This window comes from Podarcis muralis, chromosome 7 (assembly GCF_964188315.1).
Source record: "Podarcis muralis chromosome 7, rPodMur119.hap1.1, whole genome shotgun sequence".
Lineage (NCBI taxonomy): Eukaryota > Metazoa > Chordata > Lepidosauria > Squamata > Lacertidae > Podarcis > Podarcis muralis.
This window is the reverse complement of record NC_135661.1, coordinates 16,961,221-16,979,934: the sequence shown is the minus strand read 5'-3', so window position 1 is coordinate 16,979,934 and position 18,714 is coordinate 16,961,221. Positions and strand designations below refer to the sequence as shown.

The 18,714-nt window shown below is 46.4% G+C and overlaps 1 protein-coding gene across 5 annotated transcripts in view; it reads right to left on the bottom strand.

Annotated features, from left to right (window-relative positions):
* MEGF6 (multiple EGF like domains 6) overlaps nt 1-18,714 on the bottom strand; it is a 213,010-nt gene that overhangs the window by 20,275 nt on the left and 174,021 nt on the right. For all 5 annotated transcript variants that reach the window (XM_028740972.2, XM_028740975.2, XM_028740974.2 and 2 more), the window contains 10 exons: nt 16,257-16,382; nt 15,147-15,278; nt 13,156-13,284; nt 12,939-13,070; nt 11,147-11,275; nt 9,579-9,707; nt 9,349-9,477; nt 7,193-7,321; nt 4,485-4,613; nt 115-243 (listed from right to left, as the gene is read on the bottom strand). In XM_028740972.2, coding sequence (XP_028596805.2) covers nt 115-243; nt 4,485-4,613; nt 7,193-7,321; nt 9,349-9,477; nt 9,579-9,707; nt 11,147-11,275; nt 12,939-13,070; nt 13,156-13,284; nt 15,147-15,278; nt 16,257-16,382 — 1,293 coding nt within the window. The remainder of the gene's footprint in view (nt 1-114; nt 244-4,484; nt 4,614-7,192; nt 7,322-9,348; nt 9,478-9,578; nt 9,708-11,146; nt 11,276-12,938; nt 13,071-13,155; nt 13,285-15,146; nt 15,279-16,256; nt 16,383-18,714) is intronic.

Here is an 18,714-nt window from a genome sequence, read left to right as displayed (position 1 = left end):
GCAAATGGCCACTCACCAGGCAGCAACGGAGCACAACCTCCTCGTTTACCTGCTCGGCCGCCTGCATACGGGCTCACCTACCTGGCCACCAGAATAGCTGGCAGCTTCCCTCACCTTTATCACAGTGATGTCCTCTCCACCCTGGCGGGCAATCACAGGCCCCTGTGATGTGGTGGCAGGAGACCCCATGCTCGCAGTCACACCGCTGCTTGCACTGTTCCCCGTAGGTGCCCTCGGGGCAAGCTGCAAAAGAGAAGAAACGGCTGGGGTGCTTCATTCATGAATGCATTCTGATCTAGATAGAATCTGATCAAAACAAACAGACTCAGGTTAACCGGGTGCAGCAATCAGCCCCCCCACTTTGTTAAACCATCCCTCCCCCCCCTTCCAAATTCGTAACGTAGAATCATAGAATTGTAGCGTTTCGAAGGGACCCCAAGAGTGAAGGGCAGAGCCAGGATGGAATCTGGCATTTACAAAATGTAGCGGATGAGTCCAGAGGTGTGATGGACAGCTTATCGGAGCTGTTCCAAAGGTTATCAGCTTCTCAAACTTAGGTACTGACTGGGTGCATACCACAGTGTGGCTTTACAGGTCAGATCAGGAGCGGGAACCCTGGGCACTCCAACACTGGCTGCTCAGCTACCATCAGCCCCAGCCAGCATAGTCAATGGTCCAAGGTGAAGGGAGAGCTATGGGTTCCCATCTCTCACAATAGGGGTAGCCAATGTGGTGAGCTCCAGATGCTGCTGGACTCCCACTTCCATCTTCCTTGACCATTGGGCATGCTGGTTAGGGCTGATGGGAGCCACCGGTCAACACTATCCTCAGGGCACCACTTGGGCTACCCTTGGCTTACAGCATCCTTGAAGAGCAACGTTGGCTGGCAAGGAAGCCGAAACAGGAGCCACACTTGCTACGCTGCAACTTTTCGTCGCGGCAGCTGCTGCAACTCCTAACTTCAAAATTCAGTTTCCAATTTCTCCCTGCCTGCGCCCCTCAAGAGCTGTGTGTGTTTGTGTGTGTGTATGTTTTTCAAAAAGAACCCTCTTCTTTAAAGTTCTGCGTTAAACTTCCGATGACAGATAAAACAGCAAATTCCAACTACTGGAGCCGATCTTGCTAAATACCCTGGATCATGGTGAGATCGTCCTGGCATCCGAGCGCTGCTGGCTCAAGCCAGAAATAACACTTCCAATCTTATTTGGCACTGTTTGGGGAGAGCTTTTCACACCCGGATAAGAAGGGGGAGGGGAGTGTTTTGATTTCTGATTTCTGCAGCTTCTTCACTTTCTGCCCAAGTCAGCGCCCCCCTCTGGCTGCCAAGATTCCCAGCGGAATTCTTTTGCGGAGAACATTCTGCTCCAAAGCTCCCAAACAGGGGAAAGAGAAGTATCTCATGTCAGCCGCATGGGCTTGCTGGCCATAAGTAAGTGATAGTTTCCAGTTCAGCGGGTTGGACTAGATGGCCCTTGGGGACCCTTCCAACTCAACAATTCTAAGGTTTTATAACCCCCTTTCCCGCTTGAGCTCCCAAAAAGGAAGCATGTCCCCCCTCTCCCCGGAACAAATGACAAATTGAACAGAATGATGGGCCCATAACAGAGGGTTGGCAAAACTTTTTTTCAATAACTACCGGACTTTCAGAAGACATCTGAAGGCAGCCCTGTTTAGGGAAGCTTTTAATGTTTGATGCATTACTGTATTTTAATATTTTGTTGAAAGCCGCCCAGAGTGGCTGGGGAAGCCCAGCCAGATGGGCGGGGTATAAATAATAAATTATTATTATTATTATTATTATTATTATTATTATTATTATTATTATTATTATTTCAGGCCATAGGCCATGTTCCTTTCTGGGCAACCTATGAGGGACCACATGCCAGCCATGGGCGGGACCAATGGCAAAAGTGGGTGGAGCAACGGATGTAAATTTTACTTTTGTAAAGCAGGCAGGTTTCTACACACATTCACAGCCCCATCTCTTTCTCCCCATCCAGACAAGCAAAGAGGCATTGCAGTGGTACCTCGGGTTACAGACTCTTCTGGTTACAGATGCTTCAGGTTACAGACTCCGCTAACCCAGAAATAGTACCTCGGGTTAAGAACTTTGCTTCAGGATGAGAACAGAAATCACACGGTGGCAGCGGGAGGCCCCATTAGCTAAAGTGGTGCTTCAGGTTAAGAACAGTTTCAGGTTAAAAACGGACCTCCGGAACCCAAGGTACCACTGTATAAGAGTTCAAGGACCCATTCCAGCCAGGCAAAAACACTCAGAGAACATGCAAAGCTGGGCCACTGAGGAATGTGGCCTGGGGAGAGTCTCAAGGGCCAGGCAGAGAGATCCAGAAGGCCACAGTTGGACCTCAGACCTGAATTGCCCCACCCCTTGGTGTCATGCTTTGGAAATTATATGAACGAAAGGAAGACAAGAGGGGGTGAGGGAATCAAAATATATTCTGGTATTCACCATTTTGCCAGGCGAAAGGACAGTTTCCTTGCCCTGGGCACAGAGTGGCTTGGAAGCCGTCCTAACGTCTCCATCACGGAACTGAAACGCAGCAAAAATCAACACTGGGGCACTGGCTCAGGAGCTTGGCTGCGCTCCCGGTGCTTGCCAGTTCCCGAGCAGGGCAGCCGGTAACCCGAGGCGGGCGGCTCGCCTTACAACACACGTGAGGTTGCCCCGAAGGCACGCCAACTCCACTCAAACCTCCTGAGCTGGCTCTCGCCTCAGACAGAAGGCGAAAATGGCCACGGTCCAAGGCAAACACAGAAAGGGTAAAATGCAAGGTAGGCCGGCTAGGGAACGGCGCCGAGCCGGCCGTTTGGAATGGCACCTTCCACAGCCTCGTTCCCGGTTGCTTTCGCAGCGGCCGGGGGAGGCGGGTGCGTAATTGAAACCAGATTCGGGCAATGCCAGTTGCAATTTGCACCGGGAAATTCCAAATGGATGTGAAGAGGAACCCCAGTCTGCGTTCAGAAAAAGCCTTTCAAGCATTTTACATGAATATATATATATTTTTTTAAAAAAATCACAGTCTACATTTGAAATTTGCTTGTTTTGATCAGTGTAGTAAATTGTTTTATCTTGTTATTGTTGTTGTTGTTTAGTTGTTTAGTCGGGTCTGACTCTTCGTGACCCCATGGACCAGAGCACACCAGGCACTCCTGTCTTCCACTGCCTCCCGCAGTTTGGTCAAACTCATGCTGGTAGCTTTGAGAACACTGTCCAACCATCTCGTCCTCTGTCGTCCCCTTCTCCTTGTGTCTTCCATCTTTCCCAACATCAGGGTCTTTCCCAGGGAGTCTTCTCTTGTCATGAGGTGGCCGAAGTATTGGAGCCTCAACTTCAGGATCTGTCCTTCCAGTGAGCACTCAGGGCTGATTTCCTTAAGAATGGATAGGTTTGATCTTCTTGCAGTCCATGGGACTCCCAAGAGTCTCCTCCAGCACCATAATTCAAAAGCATCAATTCTTCGGCGATCAGCCTTCTTTATGGTCCAGCTCTCACTTCCATACATCACTACTGGGAAAACCATAGCTTTAACTATACGGACCTTTCTTGGCAAGGTGATGTCTCTCCTTTTTAAGATGCTGTCTAGGTTTGTCATTGCTTTTCTCCCAAGAAGCAGGCGTCTTTTAATTTCGTGACTGCTGTCACGAATTGTTTTATACCTGCTTTTAAAATTGCTTGTTTGCTGTTAAACCACTTCGCCGAAAATAGTTATGGAGGCAGCCCTGTATGCATGAATGTGGGCAGAGGAGGGCAAGCAGGATGACACAAGGGTCTGAGAACCAAGCCTTGTGAGGAAACGGAAGAGGGGAGAAGGGGATGTTTCCTTTAGCCAGGAGAAGAGACAGAGAGCATAGGACAGCCAAGTTAGAGCAAGCTTGTTTTCTGCTGCTGCTCCAGTATCGGGAGGACCTGAACCAACCAATTCAAATTAGAAGAAACAAGATTCCAAGCATTAGGAAGAACTTTCCGACGCTAAGATCTGTTCAATAGTGGAATGGGCTCCTCAGAAGGTGCTGGCCTCTACTTCCTTGTTAAGCAGAGGTTGGATGGCCATCTGCCATGGATACTTCAGCTGTGATTGGGTTGGGCTAAATGACCATCAGATGTTCTGCAATTCCATGAAACAATTTAATCGGCATATCCACCACAGCACACCAGTTTAAAAAAAAGAAGATGGTTATTTTGCCATCATTCTGCAGAGGCTGAATTAATGAAAAGCAATAATCAAATGATGTTAAAAGGCCTCAAATCAATAAAAGTGTTGTTTCAGTCCACTTATTTATCGAAGGTTGCTTTACTGCTCATTTCAAAGGGTGCAGTGTGGATTTTAAACTCGGTTTATTACATATTGCTAGGTTTGTTGTGTCACTGCTTTGCACCATGCCTCGTGAAGGAAATGCCTATTGTAAGGATGTTCATAAGTTTTAATATTAACCCCCCCCCCCCACAAAATATTCTTACTTACGGATTTGGCACTTCTCTCCTGTCCAGCCACTGCGGCAAAGGCAGCGCCCAGCCTGCCGGTCACACAAGCCCTCGTTCAGGCAATCGCAGCTCTTCTGGCAATTGACCCCATATTTTCCTTGGGTGCACTCTAAGGGAAAGAGACCTTTTCAGATGAGCCTTCCACAGACTACCCGTCAAAACACAGACGTGCAGGGTGGGAACGTGAGTTGAATGCCTCCCACCTCCAATGCAAAACACATGAGAAATATCCATGTCAGGAGAAAAGTAGCAGATCAAGGTTATGTAGCTCAGCCTCCCTTAGAGATCTATTTTTCTACATGCAAGGAGGCTTACTGTAGCTACATTCTCTGGTCAGACTAGGGATGGCTGAAGAGTTTGCATCACATCGCTTCTGATTCTGTTCACCCATAAATCCATCCTGTGAGGGAATGCAGCTGCCATGCTGGAAAAGGTTCCCCATCCCCGGCTTAAATTATTGCGCCAGAGAGTTCCACAGATGGGGTGCCGATGGATGGGAGCATCAGGTTATAGGGTGGGGTGTGGCTAACGACAGGTGGCACCATCATTAAAGCATCTGTTCTGGTTGCCCATCTACTACCAAGCCAGATTCAAGGTTCTTGCGTTAATCTGCAAAGCTCTGAAGAACTTAGGTCCAGGATACCTTATCCCCAAGGGACACAGGTGGCGCTGTGGGTTAAACCACAGAGCCTAGGACTTGCCAATCAGAAGGTCAGCAGTTCGAATCCCTGAGATGGGGTGAGCTCTCGTTGCTCGGTCCTTGCTCCTGCCAACCTAGCAGTTCGAAAGCACGTCAAAATGCAAGTAGATAAATAGGTACCGCTCCGGCGGGAAGGTAAACGGCATTTCCGTGTGCTGCTCTGATTCGCTAGAAGCAGCTTAGACATACTGGCCACATGATCCGGAAGCTGGACACCGGCTTCCTTGGCCAATAAAGCGAGATGAGTGCCGCAACCCCAGAGTCAGTCACGACTGGACCTAATGGTCAGGGGTCCCTTTACCTTTACCTTATCCCCAATCACTGGGATCTCCTTCAGGAGCTTTCCCCTAAACTCTACCCTTAGAATCTAAATAATTAATTTCCCTCCTGTTCTCCTGTTCACAGCAGCTAGACTTTGCCCAACAAGGGAAGGAAACCTGTAGTATACCAATAGAGGCTTGGGTTAATAAGATCTGGAGCAGCCTTTCTCAACCTTGGGTCCCCAGATGTTTTTGGCCTACATGATCCCTAGCTCACAGGACCAGTGGTCAGGGATGATGGGAGTTGTAGGCCAAGGTTGAGAAAGGCTGATTCTGGAGCATTGCACAGACCATCAACAACTAATCAAGGCCATCTCCAAAAAAGGTATCTTTCACATGATCTGGCCTCCCTTTTTCTCTCTTATTGAAGAAGAACAGGAGGTTTTAATGCCATCACCATCCCAGAGGTTTCTGTGGAGGGGATATATTGATTGAAAATGTCTAGCCAACCAGATCGATAGTTGGGTTTCCAAACAATAATAAAAAAGGAGCGTTCCTCAAATTTGGGAGGCTCGTTTGACAACAGCAAGAAGAAATTGAGCCTATAGTATAATGAGCAAGGCCTTGTGGCATACTCTGCCAGCAAAAGTTCAGAAGGCACCTTCTGTTTCAAATTATAGATGCCCAATTGTTATTTTTCTTTTTCCTTCAGGCTGGTTCCAATTTTAACCTCTTCATATGGGAGGAGCAAGAGGATGGCGGGTGAAGAGCTCCTTCGAGCTGCTCCTCTGATAAGTTTTTAACTTATTCTATTTTTATTTTATTACTTTTTTGGCCCGTTGATTTGTATTGCTTTTCCAAAAAAAAGTTACAGATCAACTTCAAATTAATTCTAATTTAATACAAATCTAAAAGTTGACTTACCACGCCACTTCCATTATGTTTTTCTTCCCTCCCTTACCCAATGCAACATACATTTCATAATGCTGTTTCAATACTTGAAATATTTTAGCATTTTATCACTTTATCACTTCTTCACTTCCCCTTGGCTGTACGTATTTCAATCGCTGCATAGAATTTTATTCAACTACAACATATTCCCAAAATGTCAAGCAGGGTTACTCTTAACTTTGCCAGCCCACAAAAAAATAAAAATCAAAAAAAAAAAAATCATTGGTTATATATCAATATTCCACAAATGCAACTTATCCCTCCTGCTGTTTTATGTATGAAAAAGTCTGACGGGTAAATAAGAAATCCCCTTCAGCCACAACATTCCATTCCTGCTCCTTTATTTTATTACTTTTAACATTTTAGCACATTCCTCATATCTAAGCAACATAGTAAGCATTCCCATAGTGCTTTTTTATTGTGTGGTTTTACGCATAATTGTTTTAAGTAGCTTTGTTACAGTCGTACCTTGGTTTATGAACAGCTTGGTTCTCAAACGTTTTGGCTCCCGAACGCCGCAAACCCGGAAGTGACTGTTCTGGTTTGCGAACTATTTTTGGAAGCTAAACATCCAACAGGACTTCCGCGGCTTCTGATTGGCAGCAGGAGCTTCCTGCAGCCAATCAGAAGCCGTGCTTTGGTTTCTGGATGTTTTGGAAGTCAAATGGACCTCCAGAACTGATTCCGTTGGACTTCAAAGGTAAGACTGTATTTATGAATAACGAGAGAGAAATTTATTATTATTATTATTATCATTGCAAAAAAGAAACAGATTACCCTGTTCGCAGGCCAGTCCTGTCCAGCCTTCGGGACACACGCAGCTCCCGGTGACTGGATCACACGTCCCGCCATTTTGACAAAGACACTGCTGCTGGCAGCTTGCTCCAAAGGAGCCATCGGGACACACTGAGGGCAGGGGAGGAAAAAAGGGAACAGCAACCAGATCAGAATGCAGCTGAAATAAATTTCCAGTGGGAACAAAAAGGGACACAGAATCTCAATTGTTTAAGCCACAGGCTTGGTGCCCATAGGCAACGAATTCGCACACCAGTAGCTCCTATGAAGCCCACAAAAGGTAAAGGTCCCTTCGGAAATCCGCAATGCACAAGAAGCTGCTTGCTTTCCATGTTCAGTTCCTGCTTGCACTCGTTCAGCCTCTCCAACATTGAACACCCCCCCCCCCCAAGCATGGACGCGTTTCATTGGATGCCAGGATTGGACCCGCACAGCCACTCACCCTTTCATTCTGAACAGGGGAGAGGTGCGAATAACGTTTTTCTGTGAGCATGGCAGGTCTCCCCCCCCCCCCATGGATTGCGAGGTGGGAAATGCCCACATCATTTTCAGGTCCTGCCTCTTCGCCCCAGCACATACAGAATTATATTTGTATGCTGCCTTCCACAGTTCAGACCTTGCTCTAGGCGTCTCGCAACATGAAAGCAATACAGTGATGCCCCGCAAGACGAATGCCTCGCAAGACGGAAAACCCGCTAGACGAAAGGGTTTTCCGTTTTTGAGTTGCTTCGCAAGACGATTTTCCCTATGGGCTTGCTTCGCAAGATGAAACGTCTTGCTAGTCTTGCGATTTTTTTTTCGCTCCCCCCCCCCTTTTTCTAAGCCGCTAAGCCACTAATAGCCTTTAATAGCTGCTAAACCGCTAATAGCGCTAATCCGCTTAGCCGCTAATAGGGTTGCTTCGCAAGACGAAAAAACCGCTAGATGAAGAGAATCGCGGAACGGATTCTTTTCGTCTTGTGAGGCACCACTGTACATAACTACAGCATAACAAACGTGTTATTTATTTATTTATTGCTTTTGACTACATTTTGAAAAACACAACCAAACTGAACAGTTTATGCATTGACAAGGTCTAAAAATAATGATACCCCCCAAAAAAGCAACAGTAACACATGGGGACACACAACGAAACCCTTCAGATAACAGCCCAGCTGAAGAGTCTCTGTTCAGCAGCTTCAGCTTTTGTAGCTGGAGTCAGTCCTGGTGGGAAAAAGGCCTGCAAGGCATGGAGCAGGTCTTCCTTCCAGGACTCACAGCCAAAATGGTCTGCAAGTGATGCTAATGTCACAGAATACTTCAGTTGGGTTTAATCTTTCCAAAAGTGCCTTTCCCTTTTGTGGATCAATACTTATAGTTTGAATGCCCCCCCCCCTTTTTTAGTATTATCTTCTGTAAACTTCAGGATCTCTCTCTCTCACACACATTCCCAATCTACTTTGTTACAAACTGTAGTGCCAAGAATTCCTAAACTGCGCAGTCTTCGTTAGGTAGTTTAGGAACGTGTCTGTCTGTGTGTGTGTGTGTGTGTGTTCCCTAAATCTCCACCACAGATGGAATTTTTGCTGGTCACTGCTTAGAACCAACCCACTAGCAGGAGAGACGTGAAATAGAGAAAAACGTCCTGCATGCGAAGAAGAGCAGAAAAGTAAAGAAAAGGAGAAGTCAAGCTCTGCAGCCAACCAGAAACCAGAAGACAGCTAATTAAATAAATGGGATTTAGAATGTTAAGAAAAGTGAATAAGATGGACTATAATTGGAAATTGTTTTAGTTTAATAATGATATTGGAAAGCTGTTACTTTTAACTACAAGGAAACTCTGAAGGGAGGGACTTGAGGAAGTCAGCTAAGATGCTTAAAAGGTTGGATTTGTGAAGAATTAAGTTTGTTGTTATTGTTTAGCTGTTTATTGTTCTTTTTCCCCCATTTTTGTGCACCACTATGCTTTGTGGTTTTTGTTATCATTGTGGAAAATCTAATAAAAATTAATTTAAAAAAGAAAAGAAAAGAAACCGGAAGACAGCAGCACTCACCTGACTTGTGATTCGAGAACACTGCCTCCAACAGAGGAAGCCGAACACAGCTATCATGGCTAGTAGCCATAGAAAACCTCCTTACTTATTATTAGCAAGCAATACCTTGCTGGCAGGTCTCTCCCATCCATCCAGGTGCGCAGAGGCACCGACCAGTCATGTGGTCACAGGTGGCCCCATTGGAGCAGCTGCATTCCTGGCTGCAGTTCTCCCCATAGCGGTGAGCCTGGCAAGCTGTAGCGGAAGGGAAACAGACAATGAGGGCCGCCACTTTCACGCATGTCCACGGCCAGCTGGGGAGGCTGCGAGGCTGGCACCCAGCACAGGGCACCTACTTTGATTGCAGGTGGGACCGATCCAGCCAGCGGGGCAGGTGCAGCGTCCGGTCACGTGATCACAGCGGGCTCCATTCAGGCACCGGCAGGCCTTGTGACACTCCGTCCCGTAAAAGCCATCAGGGCAAGCTGGGGAAAGAAAAACCCGCACGATAAGTCTGGGCACCAATTCGTATGAGATGGTGGTAGAGCAAAGCCACCTTTCTTTTTCTTTCTTTTTTAATTCAGTTAATCGAGATTTTCAAGACAGCCTACAAAAGAGAACCATAAAACAAATATAAAACAGATGAAAAAGCTCAGAGACAAAAGCAGCTATTGCAGCAACAGTAAAGATACAAAAAAGCCCTAAACGGCCTCGGTCCAGTATACCTGAAGGAGCGTCTCCACCTCCATCGTTCTGCCCAGACACTGAGGTCCAGCGCCGAGGGCCTTCTGGTGGTTCCCTCACTGCGAGAAGCCAAGTTACAGGGAACCAGGCAGAGGGCCTTCTCGGTAGTGGCACCCACCCTGAGGAACGCCCTCCCACTAGATGTCAAGGAAATAACTAACAAACTTTTAGAAGACATCTGATGGCAGCCCTGTTTAAAGGTAAAGGGACCCTTGACCATTAGGTCCAGTTTTCGACGACTCTGGGGTTGCGGCACTCATCTTGCTTTATTGGCCGAGGGAACCGGCTTACAGCTTCCGGGTCATGTGGCCAGCATGACAAAGCCGCTTCTGGCGAACAAGAGCAGTGCACGGAAACGCCATTTACCTACCCACCGGAGCGGTACCTATTTATCTACTTGCACAACTGCTAGGTTGGCAGGAGCAGGGACCGAACAACGAGAGCTCACCCCGTCGCAGGGATTTGAACCACCGATGTTCTGATCGGCAAGTCCTAGGCTCTGTGGTTTAACCCACAGCGCCACCCACGTCCCTTAGCCCTGTTTAGGGAAGCTTTTAATGTTTAATAGGTTATTGTATTTTAGTGTTCTGCTGGAAGCCGTCCAGAGTGGCTGGGGAAACCCAGACAGATGGGCGGGGTATAAATAAATTGTTGTTGTTATAAAAGCAGTTGAAATCCTGGGCAATCATCTTCTTTTTTGAAAATGTCTAAAATAGGGCTCTCTGGGCAACTCAGTCATGTGGTGACTTATAAACAACAACAACAGTAGCAGTAATAAAGAAAGCCTACAGAGTGGCAGGGATATTTAGAGGAGGACCTCAGGTGCCAGGCTTAACAAACAGGTAGGTTCCTTTCTTTAAAAAGAAAAGGGAAAAAGCTAACATTTTCAATGAATGTATCCCCTCCTAGACCAGGTGACCATGAAGAGTCTGCTGTCATTTGGCAAATGGAGAAGCAGAGAGATGAGTGAGCTGGAGTTTATATGGACATCCCCTCCAGGGACAATACCTTCCTGCTGAAAACATTTCTGGGAGAACTATTGGCCCAGCCCTCATTTGAAGAGCAACTGGCAGCCTAGCAAGGTGAGCAGATCGAAAGGTCCCTCTGTGAATAGGGATGGGGAGGATATTATTAGTAGTAGCAGTATGAGTAACAAAAGTCCTGGGTTTGGGTTACTTACGGCGTTCACAGAAGGTCCCTCTCCAGCCCGGGGTGCAGGTGCAGGCCCCGCTGACGTGGTCGCAGCCAGCCCCATTGTCACACTGGCATCTGTGGCGGCAGCTTGGACCAAACCAGCCTTCAGGGCACTCTTGGGAAAAACAGAACACATCAAAACAATGGGGAGGGGAGAGGGGGAGAGAAGGGTTTTTAAGAGGATGCAGAGCTGGTGTGTAAAACCAGATGCTGCTAAAAGGACCACCTTCTTTCAGGAAAGCACTGCCTCCCACCCAGATGTTCAGGAGGGGAAAGGACTTTGGTGGGGCCACAATCTTGGATGTTTAATTCCCCTGTTTTGGGAGATGAGGACTCCAAAGCAGAAGGGCGTGGAGGGCTAGCCCCAGAACCACTTTCACTGGCCAAGTCTCTGGCGGCAGTGCTGCTACCCTTGGATGCACTGGCCACAGGGAGACTGATGGAATGGGCTGGCACCCTTTAACTTAAAAATGGCACCTTTCAGCAGAGTAGGGTTAGTTGGGTGTGGCTTCTATATAAGGCTCAGTCTTGGTTTGATAGCTGCTGAGGCAACAAAATCAGAGGTTTGCTCTCCCGAAGCACAGTCCGAATGCCTACTTGAACCAGCCCTTGCCTTGCCTGAAATCCATGCTCTCCTCACAACAAGCTGCTCCCGTCATGTTCATTCTTAAAAGTTTTGTTTTTCACTCAGAAATGTCAACATTTCCCTTCTTTTTAAGGGAAATTCACTTATTCCGAATAGGATTCCTCGCAAGAAAAGGGAAAAGTTGACAGCTGTGCTCAGAACTAGCTTATTTGTTTTACTTATTCCCCAGCTTCTTTTGGTTTTATATTGCTTTCAGTGGAAGACTCAGGTGGTCTTTCTGCTGCCTGTAATGTTGGTGTTTTCCCCATTCATGTGGCATGAAATGTTCAGGCTTCTTACTGCTTCAAAGCATCAGATCTGCCTGGTTTCAGACAGGTAATGTTCGCTGCTTTAGATGCAGTTAAAGGAGGCACACATCCTATAAACTACCCATTGCTTTCCATTACAGAACTACCAGCTCTTCTCCTGCTTATTACTTCCATGTTTTCTGCCCCAATTGGCATGAACTTCTCAGACTTTCTACTACTCCTTCAAATGGACAGACTGGCCAAATCTATAACAGAGCAAAGGGTCTCTATCTTATAGGCCTTTAAAAAAAATCAGAAATACAACCTAATTTCTCTCCTTCCCCTCTCTGTGATCTTCCTGTGACCAGTACAGACTGTTCCAGGTTATATTAATATTTTTCCCCAATATCAAAAATATGAGAAACAGAAAAGAATTGTGTTTTTTAATGGAACATTCATTTGAATGAGTGGAAAAACCCACATTTTGAATTTTCCATTCAGTTTGGAAATAAAGATTGTTAGTAATGGCAATAAATGATTTTAATTTTTTTTAAATCCAATTTAGAACCACCTAGTGTTCAAGTCATCTGGCTGGGATTCTCTGATACAGGTGGGTTTCAGGAGCTCAGCACATTTCTTTAAGAAACTGGACATTTTCCATAGTGGTGCCCTCATCCCAGAATTACCTCACAAGATTCAATCACCTCCCAGTCAGTTGGTCTCTCTCTCTCTCTCTCTCTCTCTCTCTCTCTCTCTCTCTCTCTGTGTGTGTGTGTGTGTGTGTGTGTGTGTGTGTGTGTCTCACACTCACACATAATCACTTTGCTGGCTGGACATTAACAACACTTTGGCACATGCACAAAGAGTGAGCAGGAGGCTCAAAAACACTGGAAGGCGGCACTCACTCTGATCGCAACGGGTCCCGGTGTAGCCGGCTTCACAGAGACACTGTCCTGTCATAGCATTGCAGCTCCCATCACTGTTGCTGCAGTTGCAAGTGTTGGTGCAATCGGGACCCCAGCGGCCAGCATTGCAGGCTGAAGAGGAGGAAGAGGAAGCCTCATTATTATCATGACTTTGACACCGGGTTGCATTTAAGTCCTACTCAGAGTACACCTATACCTCTTCGGCAATTGTGGCCCGTCCATCCGGGCAGGCAGCTACACCTCCCCGTCTCAGGGTGGCAGTATCCTTCGTTCCCACAGTTGCAGCGCATCTGGCAATCTTGCCCAAACCATCCAGGTGGACATACTACAAAAGGAGGGGGGGGGGATCCAATAAACAGTTATTGCTTGTAGCCAGAGTCCATTGCAAACACAGTCAAATGCCTATTTTCACAGATTTTTTTTAATGCATTTTCCAATATCCAATTTATACATCCTGTTTTTCCATCACGTGGTATTTACAGACTCCCCAACCCAGCATTCCAAGACATTCTAGATATACCTTGTTTTGCTACGTATCAGATACTTTATCCACCCATTCCCCCCCTTCTTTCACCTCTTTGTTATAATTCACCGTTGCTCATAAAGTTACCCCGACTTGAAAATTGATTTTTGTATCATATCATTTTAAATCCTCCCCAAAGCTTTCCCGCTTGGACCTTATCCGTTTGTCATCCCGATTCCTTAATTTTGGCTGTCAAATTGGCTAATTCTGCAAATTCTATAAGCTTAGGCAGTCATTGTTCTTTTGTTGGGATTACTCGATCTTTCCAATTTTTTTATAGCACAGACAAGATTGCATTTTCTTTCTAGGACGGGCATTATGGTTGGGCAGTGCAATAAAACATTTTAAACTAAATCCTCCATACAACCATTTCCACAAACACACAACTGAAGGTAACTGATGCTCCAGATCGGTACATCAGATCACCTCTGGGGATGGGTGGGAGGAGGAGGAGCAATGCAAAAGCAGTAGGGCCCATAAGAATTTGGGGGGGGGGGTGCCACTGAGACTGGCAGAGTCGAGGGAGCCCAGCAGGCACTGTGCTCTCGCGCAACACCCATTCATTTCACTGGCGCTTACTTGGAAGAATCCACACTGGATGTTGCTTCCGCTGACCACACGTGTCAAATTAAACTATATATTATTATTATTATTATTATTATTATTATTATTATTATTATTTATTCAACTTATACACTGCCCCATACCCGGAGGTCTAAGGGCAGTTCACAACAAGACCACAACATATAAAATAAAACCAAAAGCAATAACCCAATAACACCCCCCCCAAAAAAGGTCACATTCTAAAAGGGTGTTGGATGTCAATAAGATCCATCGAAGGCCTGGTTAAAAAAGAATGTTTTTACCTGGCGCCTAAAGGTGTACAGTGGTACCTCGGGTTACATACGCTTCAGGCTACATACGCTTCAGGTTACAGACTCCGCTAACCCAGAAATAGTGCTTCAGATTAAGAACTTTACTTCAGGATGAGAACAGAAATCGGGCTCCGGTGGCACGGCAGCAGCAGGAGGCGCCAGGAGCTAAAGTGGTGCTTCAGGTTAAGAACAGTTTCAGGTTAAGTACGGACCTCTGGAACGAATTACCGTAAGTAGTTAACCCGAGGTACCACTGTATAATGAAGGCGCCAGGCAAAGTTCCCTGGGGAGAGCATTCCACAGACGGGGGGCCAGTGCGGAGAAGGCCCCGTTCTCGTGTTGCCACCCTCCAGACCTCTCAAGGAGGCACACAAAGGAGGGCCTCAGAAGATGATCTCAAGGACTGGGTAAGTTCATATGGGAAGAGGCAGTCCTTGCGGTACTGCAGTCCTGAGCTGCTATGAACTTCCACTTCTATCTTCACTGCAGGTATTTAAACATAGGTTGGATGGTCATTTGTCATTAATGTTTTAATTGAGATTATGGCATTGCAGGGGGTTGGACTGGATAACCCTTGGGGGTCCCTTCCAGCTCTACAGTTCTATGTCTATACTTATTAGCGGCATCTCTTGGGGTTCCAGGCCAAAAGTCTCTCCCGGCCCTACCTGGAGCTTCCAGGGATTGACTTTGGGACCTTCTGCATGCGGAGCAGGTGCTCTACCCCTGAGCTGCAGTCCTTGGGTGTCCTTGCCACCACTTCTATCCCTGCTAAAGACAAGAGCTGCTTACCGTCTTGACAATGGCTGCCTGTATATCCAGGAAGGCACAAGCAAGCGCCAGTGGCAGGATCACAGCGGGCACCGTTCTTGCACTCTGGGCAGAGCTCCTGGCAGCCTCTACCCCAGTGGCCTTCAGGGCAATCTGTATCGAGAGAGAGAGAGAGAGAGAGAGAGAGAGAGAGAGAGAGAGAGAGAGAATGCTGAAGACCTGGATTGGCAGTGGACTCTAGGTTGTCCTCTAGGCAGCACTAAGCTCACCTGCACCCACAGCGGCTTCCCCACGAGGCAGTCCTGAGCACCTGTGGCACATGCGGGACACCAGAGCCATTTGGGTGGGTCTTTCCTAACCAAGCAGCAGGCAGGAGGAAGTAGCCACACAATCACACATTGTCAGGGTTTCACCGAAGGAAGAATCGAGTGGCTGGAGTGATGTGGTTGTTGCAAGCACATGGTTGAGTGATGGTGCGTGTGAGGGTGTGCAAGGGCATTTGTGAGCTCCTTGGAGGAAAGCGTGGGATGCAAATGCATTGAATGATAGAGTTAATTGTGCCCATTAACTTCAATAGGTCTACAGTACTCTGAATAGGAGCAGCCCTGAATGCCAACTATAATGTTGAATGTGTCCATCCACCAACAGCATAACAAGGGCAGGGAAAAACCAAAGGGTTGTGTCCAGCTTAGGCCTACTCAGAGTAGACCCACCAAAGTTAATGGGCATGATTAACTTATTCTTTTCTTGTGTTTACATCCCATCTTTTTCTCCAAGGAGCTCGCTGCAGCGTACGTGGTTCTCCTCCTCCTCATTTAATCCCCACAACAACCTTGTGAGGTAGGTTGGGCTGAGAGGCAAGATGAGCTTCATGGCCCTAGTCTCTCCCAGGTCCTAGTTTGACACACTAAACATTACGCCACGCTGGCTCCATAAAACTCAGTTGCATTAACCTCTGCCCATAACTAAGCTGAATTAGTTAAATTAAAATGCCATAGGGCACTGCATGAAATCAACCGGCACGACCTTTCCCTACATCTTCAAGCTGCGAGAAATTCTAGCTCTTCCTTCCTGCGACGCAGGGAACGTTCAAGTGTTCAGAGGTGGAGACATGGGACTTCCCTTACTCACCATGGCTGCAATCCACACCAGTCTTCCCGGCCACACAGTGGCACTGTCCAGTGAAGCGGCTACATTGTGAACCACCGCAGGAACAGGTTTGTAAACAGTTCATGCCAAACTTGCCTTCTGGGCATTCTGAAAAGCAAAGGACATGAAGCGATTAAGACAACGCAGGTGTCCCTAGGGATGGGATTTTTTTTCTGAAACTCTCGATGCCAAGATTATCTGCCCGGATTTGTTTTCCATCCAGTTCTCATCTTTGCCTTCGTTGTCCACAACGTTTAATCCGATTGGTTAGAGTGGCCATGTGGCATTTGCCGGTTATGTTGTGGACACCCAGAAGCAAAAGGACATGGGGTCACCATGGTCAATCTGACTAAACACAAATGTGGTTGTTTGAGGACAGTGGCAGCCAAAAAAAAGAAGCAAAATGCCCCCCTTCCAGCAAAAGGGACTTTTTAGTGGTGGCTCCTCATACATGGAACTGCTTCTTTGCAGAGGCACATCCGGCCCATATCTTAATAATTTTAGGTGGCTATTTAAGATACCGTATTTTTTGCTCTATAAGACTCGCTTTTTCCCTCCTAGAAAGTAAGGGGAAATGTGTGTGCATCTTATGGAGCGAATGCAGGCTGCGCAGCTATCCTAGAAGCCAGAACAGCAAGAGGGATTGCTGCTTTCACTGTGCTGCGATCCCTCTTGCTGTTCTGGCTTCTGAGATTCAGAATATTTTTTTCCTTGTTTTCCTCCTCCAAAAACTAGGTGCATCTTAGTTTATTTATTTATTTCCCTAGGTACATCTACGACTTTATTGTAATAAAAACTCAACACCAACATGCAAAAATTATGAGACTCATAGAATTGTTGAGCTGGAAGGGACCCCAACCCTCTCCAATGCAGGAATACATTGCGAGTGGCCATCTAAACTCTGCTTAAAAGCCTCCAAGGAAACTGAAAACTGGATTAAGACACATGTCAATAGTGCACATGTAACAATCATAAAAAGTAACCTAAAACAAATAGCACATGTCAGCATAAATGAATAAATTGGGTTGTATCCAGTACTATTCCTCCTCGGAGCAGACCCAGTGAAATTAATCACAGAATTATAGACAGATCCAATTGCCCGGCAACACAGGAATCACAGACTAACTTAGGCCCATTAATATCAATTAATGGTTAATTGTTAATTGATATTAATTAACCAGGCCAGATTCAATTAAGTTGTTGTGCTAGCACAACGGGACTCCTCTCCTTCCCAAATCTGCCTTGGAGGGTCATCCACTGCAGAAGAGCGGGAGAGGAAGACGGGAGTGGACACTGTTCTGTCAGGCAAGCAGAAAGGTTTATGCAGACAGAACTATTGCCTTATGCCGAATCCCGTCCAGCGGATCCCCCCTTGAGTAGGCCTTGGTTGGATGCAGCACAAAACAATTTAAATAACCAATGAATAAATAAAATGATCTAAACTACAGGAGGAGCCTGGTGGATGTGCAAAGGCGAGGCGCTTATTTACATTGGGGCAGGTCTTGCACAGATGCAAGTCCTGAGCTGCAAACACACAATCAAAAAAGTTCATTGGGGGCAGGAATTGGTGGACACACACACACACACACACACAGAGAGAGAGAGAGAGAGAGAGAGAGAGAGAGAGAGAGAGAGAGAGAGAGAGAGAGAGAGAGATTTAAGGATCTAAAGCAACAACCGCATCAATTTTTTGCATTCTTTCCTCTAAGCTAATAGGTGACAGATGTTCCTCTTCCCTTTTAATAGCTTCCAGATTTTGTATTGAAGTCCAGAGCTCAATATTGCCATTAAAAAAATTTACGTTATTTCCTGTCCCTCCTTCCTCGGGGGCCTGAAATTTCCACCAAGGTGCTTGTGTTGCTCTCAAGCCACCCGGGTCCATCATTATATACCACTGCCTACCCCCCTACCCCAATCAGCCCAAATTGCTGCAACATAGCACTTGTGATCCAGGCAGATCTTAGCTAAGACATATTCTCTGCAAAACAAAAACTCAAAGCTTTGATCAGGCATAGGCTAAGATCCAAAAGGAGAAGGAAATGAAACGAATGCTCAGATACCGGTGTTGCCCAATTAAAAGAACACACACTACTTATTTATTTATTCCATAAAATGCAAATACTTTAAATAAATCAGCTTGATGAATCATAGATTTGTACAGTTGCAAGGGATCCTCAAGGGTCATCCTGTCTAATCCCCTGAAATGCAGGAATCACAGTGCTCTCTTTTTATTTAAACTCTAGAAAGGTAGATGAGCCCTCTCAGAGTCTATAACTAGAGACACACCCTGAAGAAAAAGAAGTCTAGTAAAGGAGTAGGGAGGTTTTTCATGCCAGTGGACAGAGGAATTAATGCAAATTTTGTCCGTGTACAACAGGCTGATTTCCAAGCACACTCACACAGCCCATACTACCCTCTTTCCAGGGAAGTAAAAGACATT